General features: G+C 35.8%; 1 protein-coding gene across 1 annotated transcript in view; it reads left to right on the top strand.

The window, feature by feature from the left end:
- The window catches only part of LOC114350333 (uncharacterized), a 30,967-nt gene extending 24,652 nt beyond the window's left edge, over nt 1-6,315 (top strand). Inside the window, exons 11-12 of the mRNA XM_028301090.1 lie at nt 418-569; nt 6,168-6,315. Coding sequence (XP_028156891.1) covers nt 418-569; nt 6,168-6,315 — 300 coding nt within the window. The remainder of the gene's footprint in view (nt 1-417; nt 570-6,167) is intronic.
- Nucleotides 6,316-19,511: the final 13,196 nt, after the last annotated feature.

The raw sequence follows: 19,511 nt of genomic DNA, 5'->3' as shown, positions 1-19,511 counted from the left end.
GATTTAATAAATCGCGCCGTGAGTTCTTACAATAACCGCGCAAATAACCGCTCCCGTGAGTTTTGAAATAAAATCACAATTCCACAACCGCCGCGGGCGCGGGTGAAAATCGCGCCGTGAGTTCTTAGCCTTGCGTCAGAATTTCGGGAACGGCAAAATTATTATTCTTTATTAACCCTACATTTTGTATGCGCAGATATATTTTTAATGGAACTCTAGGTGCCGGGAAATAAGCGGATTAAGTTTTTGGATCGGACCTGTATTTTATTTAGGTAGTTTTCCAGGAAAGATTATGAAGATACGCAAACAGCACTCAAGTTATATTTGTTTAGTATTTGTGGGCCTCCATTAAAATTCATCATTCTCGGTTCAAAAGGTATTGGTTACAGTTAGTATAAATAAATGTTTTAATTATAGTGCGTAAATATTTCACTGGAAGGCGAGGTTGGAACCACGGAAGCGATACTGGAGAAACGTGAAAAGGCGATGGTCAGTCTGATGCAAGATGACGACCTTCGAAGTGCAGCAGAACACCTGTTCAGACGTATGTCTGTCATCCCGGCTGCCAGGTAATATAATTTGTTTTTATTGTACCTGAATAGTAAAGGGCTTGTGGACTGGGGTTACTTTGAAACTTGGGGTGCCTTAGATAAGAACTTCTTTGTGAGATTAAAACGTAACACGCCATTTAAAAAAAAAATGCAAGGTGCTTTCGGATATGTATTTGCGTTATTATCTACCATACCAAGGAAGTTCTTATCTAAGTCACTCCGGAGTTCGAAGTACGAGTAACCCCACAGTCGGTGATAGGCTAGGTACCCAATGAATTTAAAAAGTATAAAAGCAAAATAATAAGAATAGTAGACTATAGAGTTCACATTCAAGAGTAACCTACATAGGTACTTCTTTTTACAGCAACTAAGTACGAGATTTTTCATTTTAATTCTCTACCACGAAGGATCGAAGTATTCTAGTAACTTCAATTATTTCTGTGTCGATTTACTCGTTTGTGATCGTAACAAAATTGACCCACTGCCCGCAGATTGGTTAACTGTGCCCATGAGACAAATAAAACGCTTCTGTGACAGACTGACCCTATTTCGAGTGAGCAAAGCCACAAATTGAAGCTAACTTTGGCGCTTTTAATAAATAAAGCGCTGAATAATTCGATTACAGAACCGCTTTAGCGCTTTAGTGTTCTTGCCAAGAATGCTACCTATTACTTATGCAGCAAAAAACAGCTTGAAGTTTCTCTCGCATTTTTTAGTCTTCGCCGCGCAGATTTTTTCACGTCGGATAAGTGTTCATTATGAAATTTCCATAAGACTTAATCTTGTTCGAGTACTAAGTTGCAGTTAGGTACATACTTTTGTGTAGCTTCATCATCGCCAGAGCTAGGAAAATAGTTAATTAATTGAAAAATCTAAACTAAAATGGATTCTTGATAACAATTTGTGTTTTTAGACCAAAGAGAAATAAGTATAATCCTTTGTCAGATAACAATTAACCGATTTCTGACTTGGTCATACTTATGAAAGTAAACAAAAGGCTATCGTACAATTCAGGATTGGTGGTCGGCACGTCACAACTTGTTCGATTTCCACCGGCAAAACAATTTAAACTTTGGGCAAAGTTCACTGCGGACCAGTTTAAGCTGAGTTATGATTAGAGTATGTGAATTTGAAGCCCGGTTATGATTAGGATTGAAATGCATGAGTGGAAACTAAGGCTAGGTTGCACCATCTTATTTTAACTTTGACACACGTCAAAAATCTGTCAAACTCTATTCAAAAAGCACCGGTTGTCGTTATAGTAACCGTTAAAGTTAGGTGGTGCAATTCAGCTTAAGTACTCGTGTTTTAAGCCTAGGCGCAGGCCACTGATTTTAAGTTGGCCGATAGTTGGTCCCGATTTTAATTTGTATGAAGAATCGGCCGATAGCAAATCGGTGTAGGCTTATCTAATCGATGTTGACCTAATGGTAATAGTTTAGTTTTTTTTTTTCAATTGTCTTTGGATCTAGCTCTTAACTCAGTCACGGTAATAATATCATACAGTATTGTAACTTCATATAAACAGACAAAACGAGATTTTTCTTTCGAAATTCAAATCTCCGGTATGCAAAAGTCTGTCGCGAATGTGCCGAAAGGACGTCGGTGGCCAAGTGTAAAAATTGACAAAACTGATTGAATTTGACTGACCGTCATTTACGGTCAAATTGGTCAAAAACTAGTCAAATTGACATTTTCAGTCAGTTTGATTTGAAATAAAAATTATATTGTATTAAACCAGCTTTTGCCCACGACTTCGCCCGCCCGAAATTAAAGTAACAGATCATTATGATTATTAAAGTTTCGAAATTATTTAAGTAGTTTTTACTAAATTCAATCTACTAATCACAAAACAATACACATTTTTAACCTATTCCATTCACAAAGTATTTTGTTTGTCTAACTAAATAAAAAATACAATAAAAAAACTAGATAGAAATTCTAAGTAGGCAGATGTAATTAAACTGGTTACTGTAGGTGGGCAGCCCTATCGCATGTTGTCATACTGTGACGTACCGCGCGACTGTTGACATTTATTTCAAAAATATGGCCGAGTTGGAATACTGTATAGATAGTATTACCGTGACTCAGTCAATGACTGAGGTATGGGAGCGGCACGGCAGGGGTGATTTTGACATGAAGTAACAGCCCCCCTAGACAAAACGCACTTTTTGATCGAATCGAAAATCGAATCCGTCAAAACTCTATACAAAAAAGGGTCTTTTCGACCACTTTTCGACTGGTTTGCGATTATAATTTTCACTTTGTCTAGACCCACAGATCATACAAACCTGAAGTCTCGCTGACTTCTGACGTAACAAAAAAACTCTACCGTGCCGCTCCCGTACTGCAGGCACTGACTGAGTTAACCCCTAGACTTATAGTAAGAATTTCAGAAACTATTTAAATACTAGCGGCCGCCCGCGACTTCGTACGCGTGGATCCCGTTTTACTTCCTTCATCTATCTTACGCGGTTTAGATTTTTTCATACAAATTTCTTTTCCCGCTAACTCCCGTTCCCATTACAATTTTGCAATATCCTGTTGTAACTAATCTTTAAGTTTATTAAGGTACCTACATGTCAAATTTGAAGCGTCTAACTTAAGCGGTTTAGATTTTTCATACAAAAGGATTTTCTCACGAATTTCCGTTCCCGTGGGAATTTCGGAAATTCCTTGTTGTAACTAAGCTTTAAGTTTACTAAGGTACCTACACACCAAATTTCAAGCGTCTAACTTAAGCGGTTTAGATTTTTCATACAAAAGGATTTTCTCGCTAATTCCCGTTCCCGTGGGAATTTAGGGAATTCCTTGTTGTAACTAAGCTTTAAGTTTCCTAAGGTACCTACATGCCAAATTTCAAGCGTCTAACTTAAGCGGTTTAGACTTTTCCTACAAAAGGATTTTCCCGCTTATTCCTGTTCCCGTGGGAATTCTTAAGTATACTATAACCTGCCCAGGAGTATGAAGAATAATTGTACCAAGTTTCGTTAAAATCCGTCCAGTAGTTTTTGTTTCTATAAGGAACATACAGACGGACAGACAGACAGACTGACAGACAGACAGACAAAAATTTTACTGATTGCATTTTTGGCATCAGTATCGATCACTAATCACCCCCTGATAGTTATTTTGAAAATATATTTAATGTACAGAATTGACCTCTCTACAGATTTATTATAAGTATAGATTATGTCTTTGTTGCTTACTATAATATTAGTAAAAACAATGGCAAAAATGGTCAGTTTGCTCATCGCTTTGTGGTATCATTCTAAAATAAAACATCATACAAAAGATACTCTGAAAAGGGACAAGAAAAATCCTTCCAATGAAACAAAACCCTTATAAGAAGATACCCTTATAATGCGATTTCTCATAATATTCATCTTCCATCTTCAGCTAGGGGGCTTATTGTTTTTTTAGGGTTCCGTGGTACAACCAGAGGTAGAGAAAATACAAAATTAGGATCACCCCGATAATACATATAATCAAAAGCTTTGGTCATAAGACCTAGGTCTTTCTAGGATTCTAGAATCACAAATTAATAAATACAAATAATAATGGAAAATTGATCATTTGCAGTTAGATTTTGTGGGAAAACTTTTATTTCAAGTTGACCTACATTTTTTTTATGCAGAACAGGCAGATATTTGACCACAATCGCACCTAATGTTAAGTGGGATGCAGTATGGTACATATCTGCCCTGTAAGTGTCTATTCACTCTCGCCTTGAAAAGGCCCGGATTATAGTTTTCGGGAAAGACAGCAGCATGCAACGAATTCCAGTCTCTAGCTGTTATAATTATTTTGATACAGAAAAAATACCATCGCACGCAAATGGCGATGGCGATGGCGATCCTACTGATTTCTACTGATCGCCATTGCCATCGCACACGCCGCCGGCGTTTACCCGTGGTCCCCCCAACATGTCCCCCTGGTGGGTCCACGGGTAATTTTTTTTACCCGTTGTCCCACCGTTCTGAACAGTGTTTGCCAGTGGGTCTACGGGTAATTTATTTTAACCATGGTCCCACCGCACTAAGTGGCAAACATTGCATGTCACCTAGCCTAGGTATCTTGTCACCTATGTCTGGGATGAAATATCAAACGCCGAGAAGGATATGAGTGACTTTAACCCACATGTGTGATGTGAAGATATTTTAAAGATATTATAGTGCCGTACCTACCTATAATTATTTTCTATATTAATTATAGATTTTTTTATAATATTATAGATACCTAGGCTAGGTGACAAGCAATGTTTGCCACTTAGTGCGGTGGGACCATGGTTAAAATAAATTACCCGTAGACCCACTGGCAAACACTGTTCAGAACGGTGGGACAACGGGTAAAAAAAATTACCCGTGGACCCACCAGGGGGACATGTTGGGGGGACCACGGGTAAACGCCGGCACACCGGCGCAGGCAGGACGCGTCGGTTTAGTAGCCGAACCGAACCTTAAGAGATGTAGAGAAATAAATGTGAATACGGAACCATCGTATTTCATGTTCATCTAGAACTTAGCAGGCTTTTTGATGTTATATTGAAAGGTATTAAATATTTTACAATGAAAATAAAAAGAAAAGTAGGTACTTCTATTTTCTATTGAGCTCTTTTCAACTTAAAAAAATATTAAGCCTTTTATTTATTTATTTACACTTTACGAATAAAAAGGGTGCTGAGGGTGGGCTTAATGCCATGAGTCGCATTGCCAGTCGAATTTAAAAGGCGTTATTCATCTCTCTTCTTTAATCAGTAAGGGGGGCTTCATGTTATTTTGAGTGATTAGATGGAAGAGGAACAATGACCTAAAGGTCTTTGAAAATTGTTGATAGTCTTTTATTCTCTCTGATAAAAATATCATCAGATTTTAATTTTACTTATCAGAAATGAAGACACTTTTTTATTTCAGACAGTACCTATTAGCTGCCTTGTAAAGTACAACTTTTATTGCTGATCGTGTGTATTAACTTTTTTAGCTGAAGGCATTTTTCAGCATTCAAGTTAAAATCATGTTTGCCAATTTTATTTATTACTTTATTTTCAACATCTCGCAAAAAATCATTACGAAAGCATACATTAAACGAGTGTATAGAAGGCACTTTTACATAATATCTAAGTAATTTGCCAACTAAACGTCTAGTCTAGACATACGAGCAGGCCAATGTATTTTGGCACGGTTACAAATTATCACAGACGGTGTTAGGTTCATTTACAATGATCCACATAATGTGGGTGAAATTTTAGAGGCTCTGGAAAAATTTAAGACAGAAAAAGGTTGTTCAGAATAAAAATAAATGTTTTTTACGTGTTAATAGAGCATCATTTCATTTTTGAAATCACTCTTTCTGTTCAGTTGTTAGTAGTTAACCTACTTTACAGTTAGTTCGCAGGGGGAAAATCTATTTATATTCTTAGAACACAAATACAATAGATTTCAACTTTGTCTAATACTCCATGTAGGTAGCTAATCTTCAACTAAATTGCTACAAACCGTGCCAAGCCACCTAAAATACAAAAGCAGTTAATTTCTTTTTTAAAAAAAGAAGCAAACCAATTTTCCAGACCACCAAATACTGGCCAGCAACAGTTTTAACGAGCGAAACGTTTTGCAGGCGCTTCTCAATAATGCCGGGCACGCGCGTGGAGGAGGCGCCCACGAACCGCCGAATGTCCATCATACCGCGCACGCAGCAGCCGGCCACGGCTAGGGGCGTGCAGAGGCAGCTTCACCCACTGGGATTCCAGGAGTTCGATATTTGAATTTAAAGTTTGAAATGTTTGTCTTTCTTTTCTTTTTTTTTTCCACTTAGCACAGGCAAGGGCACACCTATTCTTCAATTTCTAAATGTAACATCATGCTTTGGAAAGCCCCATCCACGTCACGGCTAGGAGCATGCAGAGGCAGCTGCACCCACTGGGAGACTTACCAGGAGTTCGATATTTAAAATTTTGAAATTAGTTTTTTTTGTGTTTTTGTTTCATTTAGACTTGGAAAAAGGCAAAGGCATATACCTACAGCCAACAAAATTAATAACCTTTTTTTTAGTTACAAGTTTTTTTTCTTAATGTGTTTCGAGAAAAGTTTACCAATGATTTAGATCTTTTAGGTGATGCCAATGATACCGAGCGTTAACAGTATGCACAAATAAAAATATCATCTGGATAATAACGATTTTGAAATTAAAATGTATGTCTTCATTTTTAATTTGTTTGGATTTGGATTTTAACTTGTAGCACTTTTGATATTTTAAATCTAAGCCGTGTAAATAATAATACTAACTTTTGTTTCACTTGTTACACTCTGTAGATAGGTCAATAAAACCAATCTACCATACCGAAAGTACACAACTGATTAGGTCTTAATACAAAAAAACGGTTAACGGTTACGGGTTAAGGTCACATCCCATTCGGAAGGGTTAATGTAACAAAAGTCAATTAAGCGGGAAAAGGAAAGTTTAATACTAAGTGAAACGGAGCCGACCGAAATAATATACAATGACACAGAAAAACCACATACCATATTGTTCTACTACCATATCTCATTGTGGTTCATTTTGACAATACATTTTAACTCATAGCAGTCCAACCTTTCTTAGATCTATTTACTTACAGATTACACAACAAACTAGAAAATAGTATCTACAGTTACCAGCAGATTAATTACTTCAAACTGATGAATTTCACCAGTCTATCTTGACCATAAGATTCAAAATTGAAAATAATGTCGTGGAATGTTGATATAACTTACCATAATAAAACTACCTAAATATTCAAATTGGTGTAAAAATGCAAATTTTCTCGTAAAAAATGCAAATTTTCTCGTGCAAAAATGAGTTTTCTGTGTCCATTTCAGTTGCGTATGTGAAAGCCTAAAATACCCTAAATCATCCGCAGCCCCGGCCTGACAAGGAACATGCAATTAACTTCCTGCTACAGTCACAATAATGTCGCGCCCGACATATGGACGTACAGTCAGGGATAACAATGTTTTGTTCAAAATAATTTCAGGGATTATATAGGTCATAATTACGCCTGCAGTGGATACTAAATTAATGACTTGATGATGATGTAGAGATAAATTTGCCATGTTATAAATTCAGTTTTACTGAAAGACCGGTGTACTTTTTAGGCGTCGTCATTTTTCTGCTCACACCGTCAACTCCAGACTTCTTATTTACGAGTATATTGAACGTGGCACTTCTTACATTTTTGTGGGCGTATACCGATCTAAGAAATATTCCATCGTTCCTAGAGATTATACCGTGTTTTCGGTGGCAAGGTAAACCACTCTGACAGTTATGTATTTAAAAAATATTCCATGGCAACTCCGTGAGTGTTAATATTACTGAAAATAAAGAAGATTGCGGTGAATCAGAAACTGCTCATGTTCAGCTCATGATGGTGGAAACTATTTTAAAAATTCGGCACATCAGATAATAAAATTGAGGATGTTTTTACCAAGCTGACTGTACTATGTGAAATGCTATATGCGGTCCGCGGTCCGTGTGGCTCCAATTAGTACGCACGCTCGCGTTATCTGTCGGCGATGCTTGCCTCTAGAACTATTTCTATTCAAATGAGTTTGCAAAGTACTCGTAGGTATTCTAGTTAACTGTACGCTTATATCACTGAAGTATCTTGCTCTAGAAAGTTACGTTAGATCGTGTCATGATTAGACGCTTTACGTGTTTCGTACAGTACTGCACAGTGCCGATTAGTGCTTGAATGAGAACTCGTTTTATAAAGCTTGTTATGCTCTCTAAAACGGTAGTGGAGAGAACATAATAATAAGCTTTAGTGAGCTTCATTACAGTATGAAACTGTCTTTAATACTAACTCATGCAATAAGTCTACCATGGACTTAGCTCAAAGTGCATGAGCATGGTATAATAATGGATGTCTAAAATAACCTGTTATACAATCATTATTATGACTATAGTCAATCTGGGTAACTTGGCATGGCATTTAGTACTTTTTCGCTTAGATTTTTTATTTACCTGTTTAATTAATTGAATATAAAAATTACACATTGTTACTCATAAGATGGAAACATCACGGGAAATCGTTACATTTTCCTTCACAATAATTGTCTTTTTTTCCACGAAAATGTCAAAAGTTATCGCTCACTAAAAATCCGCCAGGTTTTAAGGGAATAAACCCGCAAAAGCTGGTAAAAGAGCCATCTTTCACAATTTGTGATAGCTAAATGAATCAAAGCCGGAGTGGCATCACATGCAAGCCTCCTCACACAACAGCTAACATGGATTTAGCTCGCCTCGCCGTGCGAGAATTTGTCTGTGCCTTATAGACTCACACGATAGTTAAAGCTAACTCATTACTCAAGATGATTGGAGTCGAACAATAAGGTGAAGCAATATTTCTTACTTTGTTACTGCTTTAGTGTTGTACAACAGTGTACATGGGCCATTACAGGCGCCTATAGAGGATTACTAGCTCGTAAAATCTAACTCCAGCGCCATTACAGCGCACACGATTGGTACTTAGTACTGTTGTTTCTTGTGGATACGTTTAATGTGTATTAATTCTTGCAATTAAAGTGTCTTTAATTTTGCAATTTTTATGAACTTTAACTGTCACAAAAATTAGGGCTTAAATAAACTTACATTTTCATAATAATATAAACAAAAACAAGCAAAAACTAACTAAAACACTGCGTATCGCACAAGCACTAGACCGTAAAAAGGCAATTAAGAAAAATCGCTGGGCAAGCACTCTAGTAATTGGTCCTCCCGTGACACGAGAGGCACCTGATTTACAATACATCATTAATTTATTTGCGAGAGAAATCGAGCGGAAAACGAGCAAATTCCATTACATACTCTCTTAATGAAGCCGATGCAATTTTCATAACGTCATTGCCACGTTGGGCTTGATGATATTAAAATTTTACAAGGTAACATGAATATTATCGGTTAATTTTGAATTTTACCCTGATAGGTAGCGAGGGAAATGAAAGCATAACGTAAGTCCAAAGATATTTATTTAATTATTTTATAACTCAATAGTTTTACCTCCATTAATAAAAGTTACACCCTAGTTAAACTTTGGTTTAGCCCTCATAACTTTATTCTCGCTCAACATCCTAGAGAATTGGGCATGGCTGAAAACCAGTGTTGCAAGGATATGTCCTTACAACGTATACTGAGCCAGGTCCAATTGCCTTCGGTGTACTTATTAGTTATAAGTCTAACTACCTGTACCTACCTATGTCTAATGGTTCGAAGGCAATAAATACATTTTTTTATTTTTTATTTTAGTAGGTATGGAAATGTCATTTTAATCCAGTGTTCATCCCGGGTGTAACTTTTTATTATAAGAGGATTAATGATTATTGAGTGTTTAAGTAGCCTACGTAAATAATTTAATGAAAACAAATTATTTTCTGTCCACTTAAACCCTTACCAAAGCTATGTCTCATTTAGTTTAAACTTGGACCATATCCTTTGTATCTCAATGTTATAATTAAATGGAAAATGCAAAACTAACAGCATAGGTTGGTTTTAATCGAATAATGGAAGTAGCATAACACCTAAATTAGAATATGCAGCAATAGAATATGCATGCACACCTAAGTTATGACAAGTAATTAGTTAAATGTGTTAATTATTTGCAACCTAGGTGTTACAAATTGTAATACTAATGAATTAATTGAACAGAAACTAATTTAGTACTTAGGTACTTATAATGAAGGGTCTATATTGTGCGGTTTTGAAGCCCTGATATAATATTAGTACCTATGTATGAAACGATCGATTCGAAAACTAGGGCTGAGTTTCACCACCTAACTTTGATCGTAACTTTATGGATAACCGGTGGTTTTTGTATGGAGTTTGACAGATTTTTGACGTTTGTCAAAGCTAAAGTAGGATGGTGCAACCCAGCCTAAGTGTAAACTCTAGACTGATCTGCTGCTATTATTAATTTGTCGTAAGTTGGGAACCCTCGAAGGGCAAATGTGGCAGTAAGGTATTTTGAAACATAATTTGAGTTGAAACACCACCGAATTCTCAGAACTTAAAACCATTACCAAGCTGACAACGTCATAATTCGCTTATTTCTTGCAACCCGCTGCCCCAACAGAGGGGCTGTTCTAGTTTACGATTCAAGGCACCTATAAATAAATGTTCTGATAAATTGGTGAGGTTTCAACTTACCTCTGTTTCAAATTCTTAATTGACTCGTAATTTCCATGCCTGTTTACTAATTTATTTCCATTACCAAAGCACAATTTACAATTATTCAAAAATTGCTATCATAAAGAATTTCAGTTACCTACTCCAAACGATAAACACAATAGAAAACAATTTTTTGTACACAGCTATTCGATCTTCAAGGTGATAAGGAATCTGTTATGTGAAATACGGGGTGTGGACAAGTTTACGACAATATGAAAGATAATATTATAGTGAAAGTATGAAAATGAATAATTTCGTCGAAACTTTTGGATTTAAATAATGATTATAATTATGTATATTTAGGAGTCTGAAGTGACATTATTACAGCTTAGTTTAGTTTTTAGTAGTAATTTTGTCTTCATCCTGCATATAAATATACTAACACTGAGTCACACCTCACAATACGAGCAAAACATTTCAAACGACCAGCACAAAGCCCTCATACGTTTAATATACTAAAGAGAATATATTTTTCTTGGCAAACGACAGCGAAAAATTATGACAATGAGCTTCATCACAGCATCCTTTGTTATTCTGATTGCTTGCTTATGTAAATGAACGATTGTAGAAAGCAAGATCGACGCATATTTTGGCATAAAGTATTGCCATTTAGACTCTATGTACAACACAGTAGTCTTATGTACAGTCGGTATTACAAAGTTATTATGTAACTCGAAAGCTTTGAAGCTTTCGATACTGTTTGTCCCCGAACTATTTATTATCTTATCTCATATAATATTTCACCATTTGCCTCGATTTATTGGTCTGGGGGTTTCCATTAATTAGGTATGATCAATAAATGAGACAACTGATAACATTGCGATAAGTATATTTATCGTGTAATTATAGTGAAAAGTATCGTGATTTATTTTATGATATTTATATGGTTGCAAATATTTTTGTAGTAGGTACATAGTATTTTAACCAAAAATCATATCGTCACGAGTATTATGCGTATTAAAACAATAAAGCCAGCGATAGTTATGGCCTCAACAACTTTCCAAAATGCATTGTTGTTTTCAAATACCCAGATAATTTCGTTTTGAAATTGAAATAATTTCCTCTCGAGCTTGGTCCTGTACTACTTCAGAAGGCCCTTCATAAATCTTTAGTGAGGACGGTCCATGGCTGTTCACATCCAATACTTAGCTCCTTTGAATGTCAGGTCAGTAGGCGTTTTTGATTTGACCATTATGTAATTCGTATACAAAATTACACAAATCGTGAAGAGTCCTACAAAATTAAGGTGAACCTGTACCTATGCGAAATGAAATTCTAACACTTAAATAATACGTTCCTGCCTTTGAAAAGTTAGCACACTACTCAAGAACCAATTATTTCCAATCAGCCTTGCTCCCAGCATATTTGAAAACATCGTTCTTGGGTAGGCTGGCCGGCTTTTTTTCTTAATTATATTACGCAAAAAACGCCCAAGTGCCCAAACTATGCCAGCCTATTGAGATTATTCTTAGTTCGTAATAATACGTCATGCTTTGTTTAGGTATGTTCATTAATATTGTGTGACGCCCCGACACCACGGGGCATCCGGTCGCTGACAAATTTGTATCATCTACCCGCTTGATAAATGGGCAAATTGAAATTTTCGTTATTGTTGTCACACTGTGGCACGTTTTGATCTGCATGGAATGATAAATAATTCCCTGGTAATTGAAATTGGATCCGTGAGAATAAGTAACCGCGAAATAAATGATAGCGAATTACAATATGACAGAGTTGTTATTGTTGATGGAAATTCTACACAAAACAGACGTAATATTCTATTGTATAATACGATGAATTTCCTCACGAATTCAGAAGATACTTAACCATCATAAAAAGCTTACAATAATAACCTTTAAGTACTTACACTCTAGAACACTTCAAAGTACAAATCTAATCAGAACTCGGGCAAAAGTTACTCCCGTCACTTGTCAAGTTGTAAGACGAGTGGTTAAAACGTTTCACCAACGACTTTGGATGAGTTTCCAGTCTGGGAAAGGATTTGTACAATATTAGTGAAACTTTTTAAATATCTGAAAGTGAAGTTGAAACTCAGGCAGTTGAATTCCGCGAACTTTAATTTCCTGTCGTGCAGCTCCGAGGAAACTTGCCACCGCAGACCTGCGTCCCCGAAATGTAATACATACCACTTGCACTGGCAAGTGTTGTTGAATAAGAGTGAGCTGGGGATATAAGGAGCCTAGGTTTATTATTTCTGTATTCTCTTGTGAACTTTTGTTTCAAAATGAAACCTGAAGTCGACTTCAAGTGTTTGATTTTATACATGTGGGTGGTTAGAAGGTCAACTAGATTGACAGACGACCTCAATTCGAATTCAAATTCAAATTCTTCAATGCCATCTTCTTGATCATGTCATTATCTAAAAGTGGCTGGATGAAGAAAGAAAAATTATGTATGGGAAGATGGTGCGATCCTTGACATGGAGAAGGATGCTCTTAGATGCAGCTTATGAACCCTAACATCCAGTAGTGAACTACAACTTGTTGATAATGATGCATCTGATTGATATACTTTAATTCGGTGAGTACACTTTCCTTCAAAAATACTTTAAAATTTTGGTGCTAGTAAAAAAAAGAAAAACAAACGCCGCGGCGTGTGATCGAAAGTTAAATAAAAGTTTTATAGTTGGAGACAAGAAAACATAAAGAACCACTCAATGCGTTATTTTAATCTCATGTCATTTATAATTGGATGGTTGGTAAAACCGTTGTTATTTACCGAGTAATTAAGTGATTTTATAATTCAGCTCTCGTATACACCAATATGCGCACATTTGCATTAATTATGACGTTATGTCCAATTTGCCCCAGCTTACCCTTCGAAGTTATAGCAGCAGCGTTAAACATTGTGGTAGGCGCAGCGGAACTTTCATAATATAACGACTTGCATTTACGAGTACAACAACACGAATGAGGAAATTTAGATGTTCCAACGTTCTTGTGAGTTAGAGGCGCTAACGTTTTATAGCGGTTGCCAACACGAATAAGCTTTATGTTTGTCGTGTTTGTAGCTGTTGTGATTTTCCCCAATGTCCTGTTTTTAAGGATCTGGATGTTTAAGACTTGTTCGTACATAATAAAAGAAGAAGAAGATTTCATCCCGATGTAACTTAGAAAAACATGAACAGTGCTTACTTTTAAGCTAAGTTTTGTCACGAAATACGTGACAGGTCTGTATTTTTATCTCTAGCTCCCACCACCTAAAGTTGACTTAGGTAGAGCACGCCTTCAGGTTTTGATATTCTTTCGTCTAGCAAATATGTATAATGATTATAAACTTACGATTAATATAATTGTAATGATTTTACATGCGTTTCAATACAAATAACCACTTGGAGTAGGATGAAGGTAACTAACAATCTGCTGACTCTACCTAATGTACAAAATATTGAATCCAAGGAAGTTTGGTCAATTGCGCCAGTGATGGAGTATAGTTTACCAAAATAACACAAGTTTAAGAACAAAACACGTTCTGAGAAAACAAAACACGGTTTGTGAATAAACCAAACATCAAAGTGAACTAACACCAATATTTCCTCGAATCATTCACAGAGAAATGTATGCTGAGCTACGGAATATTATCCGGAACGCCGAGGAATCTTTTCGGGGACAATATTACAAAAGAAATTTCAAACCCCCGACCTATCGAGGTGCGCACAAATCTTCTTCCTTCATAACACTACAATGGACAATGGACATTCCAATATAAATTTATATGTATGTCCTATTCAGCTGCATTCTCTGGAGATAGGTATCGGGGCGAGTGCTATATCCCATCTGGCGAAGAAGCCGTTCGCATTATACAGGGCGTCTAGCCAAAGTCCAATATCCCGCCGACCTTATAGATGAAGACTGTATTGTAAAAACAACGTGTATTTTCCTTATTTAGGTTTTTCTCGTATTTCAAGAAGTTTCTAGAAGTTTAAAAATTTTATACAAAAACTAAAGATGGAAGGTAATCTTCTTGGTGTCTAACTGAGAAAGGTAAATATTGCACTTGTAAATTAAATCAACATAATAATCATTAATTATACTTACTCGTATATCTTGATGCACAAATATTTAAACCGTAGTAATTTAAAAAACAAAATAACCAAAAATGACAGAAAAAGCAATAGGTATCAATGTTAAATGGAAACTCACATTCTGTTCCATTCCAAAACACCATGTAGGTAGGTACCTAAATGTCAATATAGAGGACGACTTCACCTATGGAAGCCATGTTTGTTTTCACAATATGTACGGCTCTATTGCAAAAGCATTTCTCTTTTTCTGCGTTTTACCAAGCTATAACAGGGTGTCTCGTAAAGTGTGATCCATTGTTATAGAGCAGAAAGCTGGGCTCATCTTTTATCAGCTGTATGGACAAAGTTGCACTGCAACTTTTAACAAGGGTATTTTGTTATAGCTTATTGACAAACAGTCGAACAATTCCTCCTTTTTTGAAGTTGGTTAAAAAGGTCAGCATCTGGTGATCTCACATATCACGCGCACCTAACTACAGGAAATATTGTAAGTATTTCTGTTTTATTTGATTTATGAGATGAATGTATCATCACCACCATAGGCTTCTGACATGGGCTCACGGCTAGTCTCAATCAATTACTTTTTGTTTATAATATAACTAGCGGCCGCCCGCGACTTCGTACGCGTGAATCCCGTTTTTCCCGCTAATTCCCGTTCCCGTGGGAATTCCGGAAATTCCTTTCTTAGTGCACCTCTACGGTACCTAAGCTATGTCCCTTCCAAATTTCAAGTGCCTACGTTTAGCCGTTTAGGCTGTGCGTTGATCTGTCAGTCAGTCAGTCAGTTTCTCCTTTTATATATTTAGATATTTATAAAATCTGTCTGCAGAATGTTACATTTAAAAAAATACACCACTGTAAAGAAGCTTCACATACAACATCAAAGTCCATTCATATCTCTTCAAAACCGTAAAGTTAGGCTGGAACTGTGTCAAACTCGGCCAGTTGGATATGATGAATTAAGTTTGTGTGAACCTACCATGTCGGTACAATACTAGCACAAACCACCATACAGTGTGTCACACAGGTTGACACTTAGGTACTAACTATGTCACCCTCTTTCTAAGGTTTCTATTTTTGAATCAAAATGTAACCCGCTTTTATTTACTTATTAGCGGCCGCCCGCGACTTCGTACGCGTGGACCCCTTTTTACCCCCGGGGCGGGTAGAATTTTACAAAATCCCGTCTTGAGCTTATAGTACGAGCACTTATAGTTTCTGAGATTTCGTGATGAGTGAGTCAGTCAATGAGTGACCTTTCGCTTTTAAAGATATAGATTTCTCATATTAAATTTAATTAGTACAGCGGTCTTTAAAGACATACGTAGACAGATAATTTTAACGTTAAGATTAAATAGAGGCTCCTTGTGTAGGACTCTAGATGAGTTGTTTTTTAATACAGTTTGAAAGTGCGGTTCTTCATTAAAACTTGCCTCTTCAAAGCCTTAACGAACTTTGTCATTGTTATAAAATTCATCACGTAGGTGAAACTTGAACACCAGGCTTAAAAACTAAATTTAGAACATGGATTAATCTTGGTAATCGACTAAATGTCAGGATGATTGAAATTACTCTAGATTCCAGATTTCTTAGTTAAAATAGGTATACTTTCTCTAACTTTGACATGCCCTAGAAAGTTTACGTACATACCTACTTACGTTAATGGATTGCTATCAAATAACATTTCTTCTAAAATAATTATTATTGAGTTAATATCTAGTCTACTAACTTTTAGCTAAACAAAGTTATTACGAAATTATTGTTTTGATTGAACAGATACTCCACAGTTTCAAGATCAATCATAATATTAGTTTCAGTTTTTTTTTATATTTTCAGTAAGTAATGATGATAATTAATGTTTCAGAAGGAATCTAATTTTCAATTTCTCCTCTATTAGGTTTAATATGAAAATAACGTTAATAAAAACACTCTGTTTCTCATAAAAAAACATGTCTCTTTCCAGTGTTAACATAGGTATTATAGCTGTCTCATCTATTTACAAAATGAATAAAATGACAAACAATACAACATTATGCTATTACAAACATATTTCGCACCGACGCTTCTCTCTCTGTATAATCTCTTAATACCGTGAAACGCGGCAGACGGCTTGTTCAAATACTTAGCAATTATGAATAGGTATTGGGCCTCTTCATAAAGACTCGGAAAGATAAATTGGATGTATTACAAACAAGATTTCAAATGGAATTCTGCCAAATAGAGTCGCGTTCTACAGGAGTTGGCTTCCCGCCTCGTTTAATAAAACATAATTTCGCTGAATCAACTTTATTTACATGGGATTATGTGATTAACATAATACGTTTACAAGACTAAAGCGGATTTCTAGTCCGTGAAACATTCGCACCGGCGTCAGTTCATGAATCATTTGGAAGTATAATGACATTTAGTGGTGTTTCGCATGCAGCGAACCTATTCGTGCTGTTTTGAATAAACAACACTTGGCACTGCCGGTGCAGGGAAGGAGGGAACTATCATGCACTTATGGTTATTCATTTTCAGATAAGTAGCTACTTACTAAAGCTGGCTTCACTGAAATGTATAGTCTGTACACTAGATTTCCTCTTGTTGCAAAATACGTTGTTGTTACAAAATTACATTACAACTAGATACATAAAATATCGCATTTTTTTTATTTTGACGTGCGCCAGCCTTTAGTTACCTACCTGAAATATGTGTTGTTATAAGTACCTACATTTATCAAAACATAACTTTTTTCTTACCAAGTTTGAGATCAAAAAGGTTAAAATGCTTAAATTATTAAATTAAATACGCACGGCTTATGATTCTCTTTGTTAATTAAAAACTATAGCACTTTACATAACTTCAGGAGATCCAAAACATGTAAGTAAGTATATTAACTGGTTACTGCTCTTCGCACACGAAAACTTGCTTGGACCGAAATCTCTTTCCACCACAAATATTTGCAGAACTATTCAAATATCAGGGAAAGTTGTTTTAATACGAGGACCATCGGATGTGCAGAACCGAGGTTTATTCCGCGTATTTGCATAGCACTTACCAGATGGAAAAATTGTGAGTAAAATTGAAGATGAAGAGATAGTTCGTTCGTCAGGGCAGCCGTAAACTTAATCTGTTTACAAAGTGGAGAAAAAAGGCGAACTCAACTTAAAATGACGCGTCGAGTAATGTTTTCTAGTTTCGAATATAAATTAATGAACAAAGATGATGATATAAATGATGACGATGATGGTAAATCAATCCAGTTTTCATTAAGTCCTCTATCACAAGTTTATTTTTGCTTAAAATGACATTAGCTACTATTCATAAGCGTCTATTTTATCCGTTAAGTAGCTAGGTACCTAGTAACGTACTCACAAAGCAAATTCCCTGATGTAGCTTGGTTTATTGTTTCAATAATTAAAGTAGATATCAGATTTAGTAACCTGGCATTTTTCTCAGAAATTTAATTTCAATTCAAATTCTTTAAAACAATCTAAATGAACAATTAATAAAAAACATACCATCCGTGTCGAGCCGTTTCTTAATAAAGTGGAATAGCGAAATTCTCATTTGTCCTTAAACCAAAAGGGCCTCGAAAAAATCCCGAATCCCTCCAATTTAATTAAGGCCCAAAAAACTTTATCGTAACGTTTTTAAATGCGCATATTTTTTATCGTTCCGCTTAAGCCTACAGTTACAACTGAAATAAAACGGCCCAAATGTGATTTTCTTTGGGGATCCAATTCCGTGACATTACACGATCCTATATCTTTTTGTTTTTACGCAAATACATTGTTCTGTGTATGCGGGCGAATGTCTTTATCGCTTTCATCTCCATTTATATGGAATTTCTATTCGGTTCCTACTTTTATGGACCAAACAATATTTTGTTTGGTTTCAATTTGGTGTAAGGTTTCGTTACATTGTAAAAGATATCTGACAATGTAAGAAATACATAAAATATGTGTTTTGTGGACAATAAACAGACACAAAGTAGGTTTTAAAAACCTTTTACAATTTTGAAACATATTTGTATGTTAAATATTGTTTAAAAACACGCTTTTAGCTATTCTTTTTGTCAAACCAATACTCACAAACATTCTTTCTTTCGCTTCTTTGAAAAAATAAATTGAGAAGCACTTAAAATAAGAGTTCCTGTTGGATATGAGACGTGTCGCAGTTTTTCCGGGAATGTTTGCTATTCTAGGCGTATGGTATCGGGAGAATACAACCTCACATTCTGCCTGAAGTGTTTGAGATATCACAATATCGCTAAAACAATATTGTTCCCGAAAACATTGTTACATATTGAGGAAATGGCTTTAGATAGAGACACTTAGCTGTGATATTGTCAAAGTGTTTACTGCTCTAAGATTTGCATGAAATTCTTATTTTATCAAAAATAGCCGAATGTTCTTCATGAAGAATCACTCACTTACCTAAGCGTCCATTGTAAGTACCTTTCCAAAGTCAATATATGAGTACGAATGAATTTTATAGTCATGCCTTGAAAATAAGTTGAGCTACTGAAAACTGAAAATTAAACCCAATTGATTTTTTATTAAGTCTGCGTAACACTAATGTCTCTGTAATATTCACGTATAAAATCCACGCTAGTTCAGGAGCTTCTCAAGTTCTGACCTATAAGCCAAAGTACGAGTAAGGCCCGAATCACACATTCATTTACCGAGCTTCTATTTCGTTACCTACGTACTAGGTACAAGTGTAATTAA

This window comes from Ostrinia furnacalis, unplaced genomic scaffold (assembly GCF_004193835.3).
Source record: "Ostrinia furnacalis isolate ACB-3 unplaced genomic scaffold, ASM419383v2 OfSCF0867, whole genome shotgun sequence".
NCBI lineage: Eukaryota > Metazoa > Arthropoda > Insecta > Lepidoptera > Crambidae > Ostrinia > Ostrinia furnacalis.
Note: the sequence above shows the minus strand (reverse complement) of the source record. Positions and strands in the feature narration are given on the sequence as shown.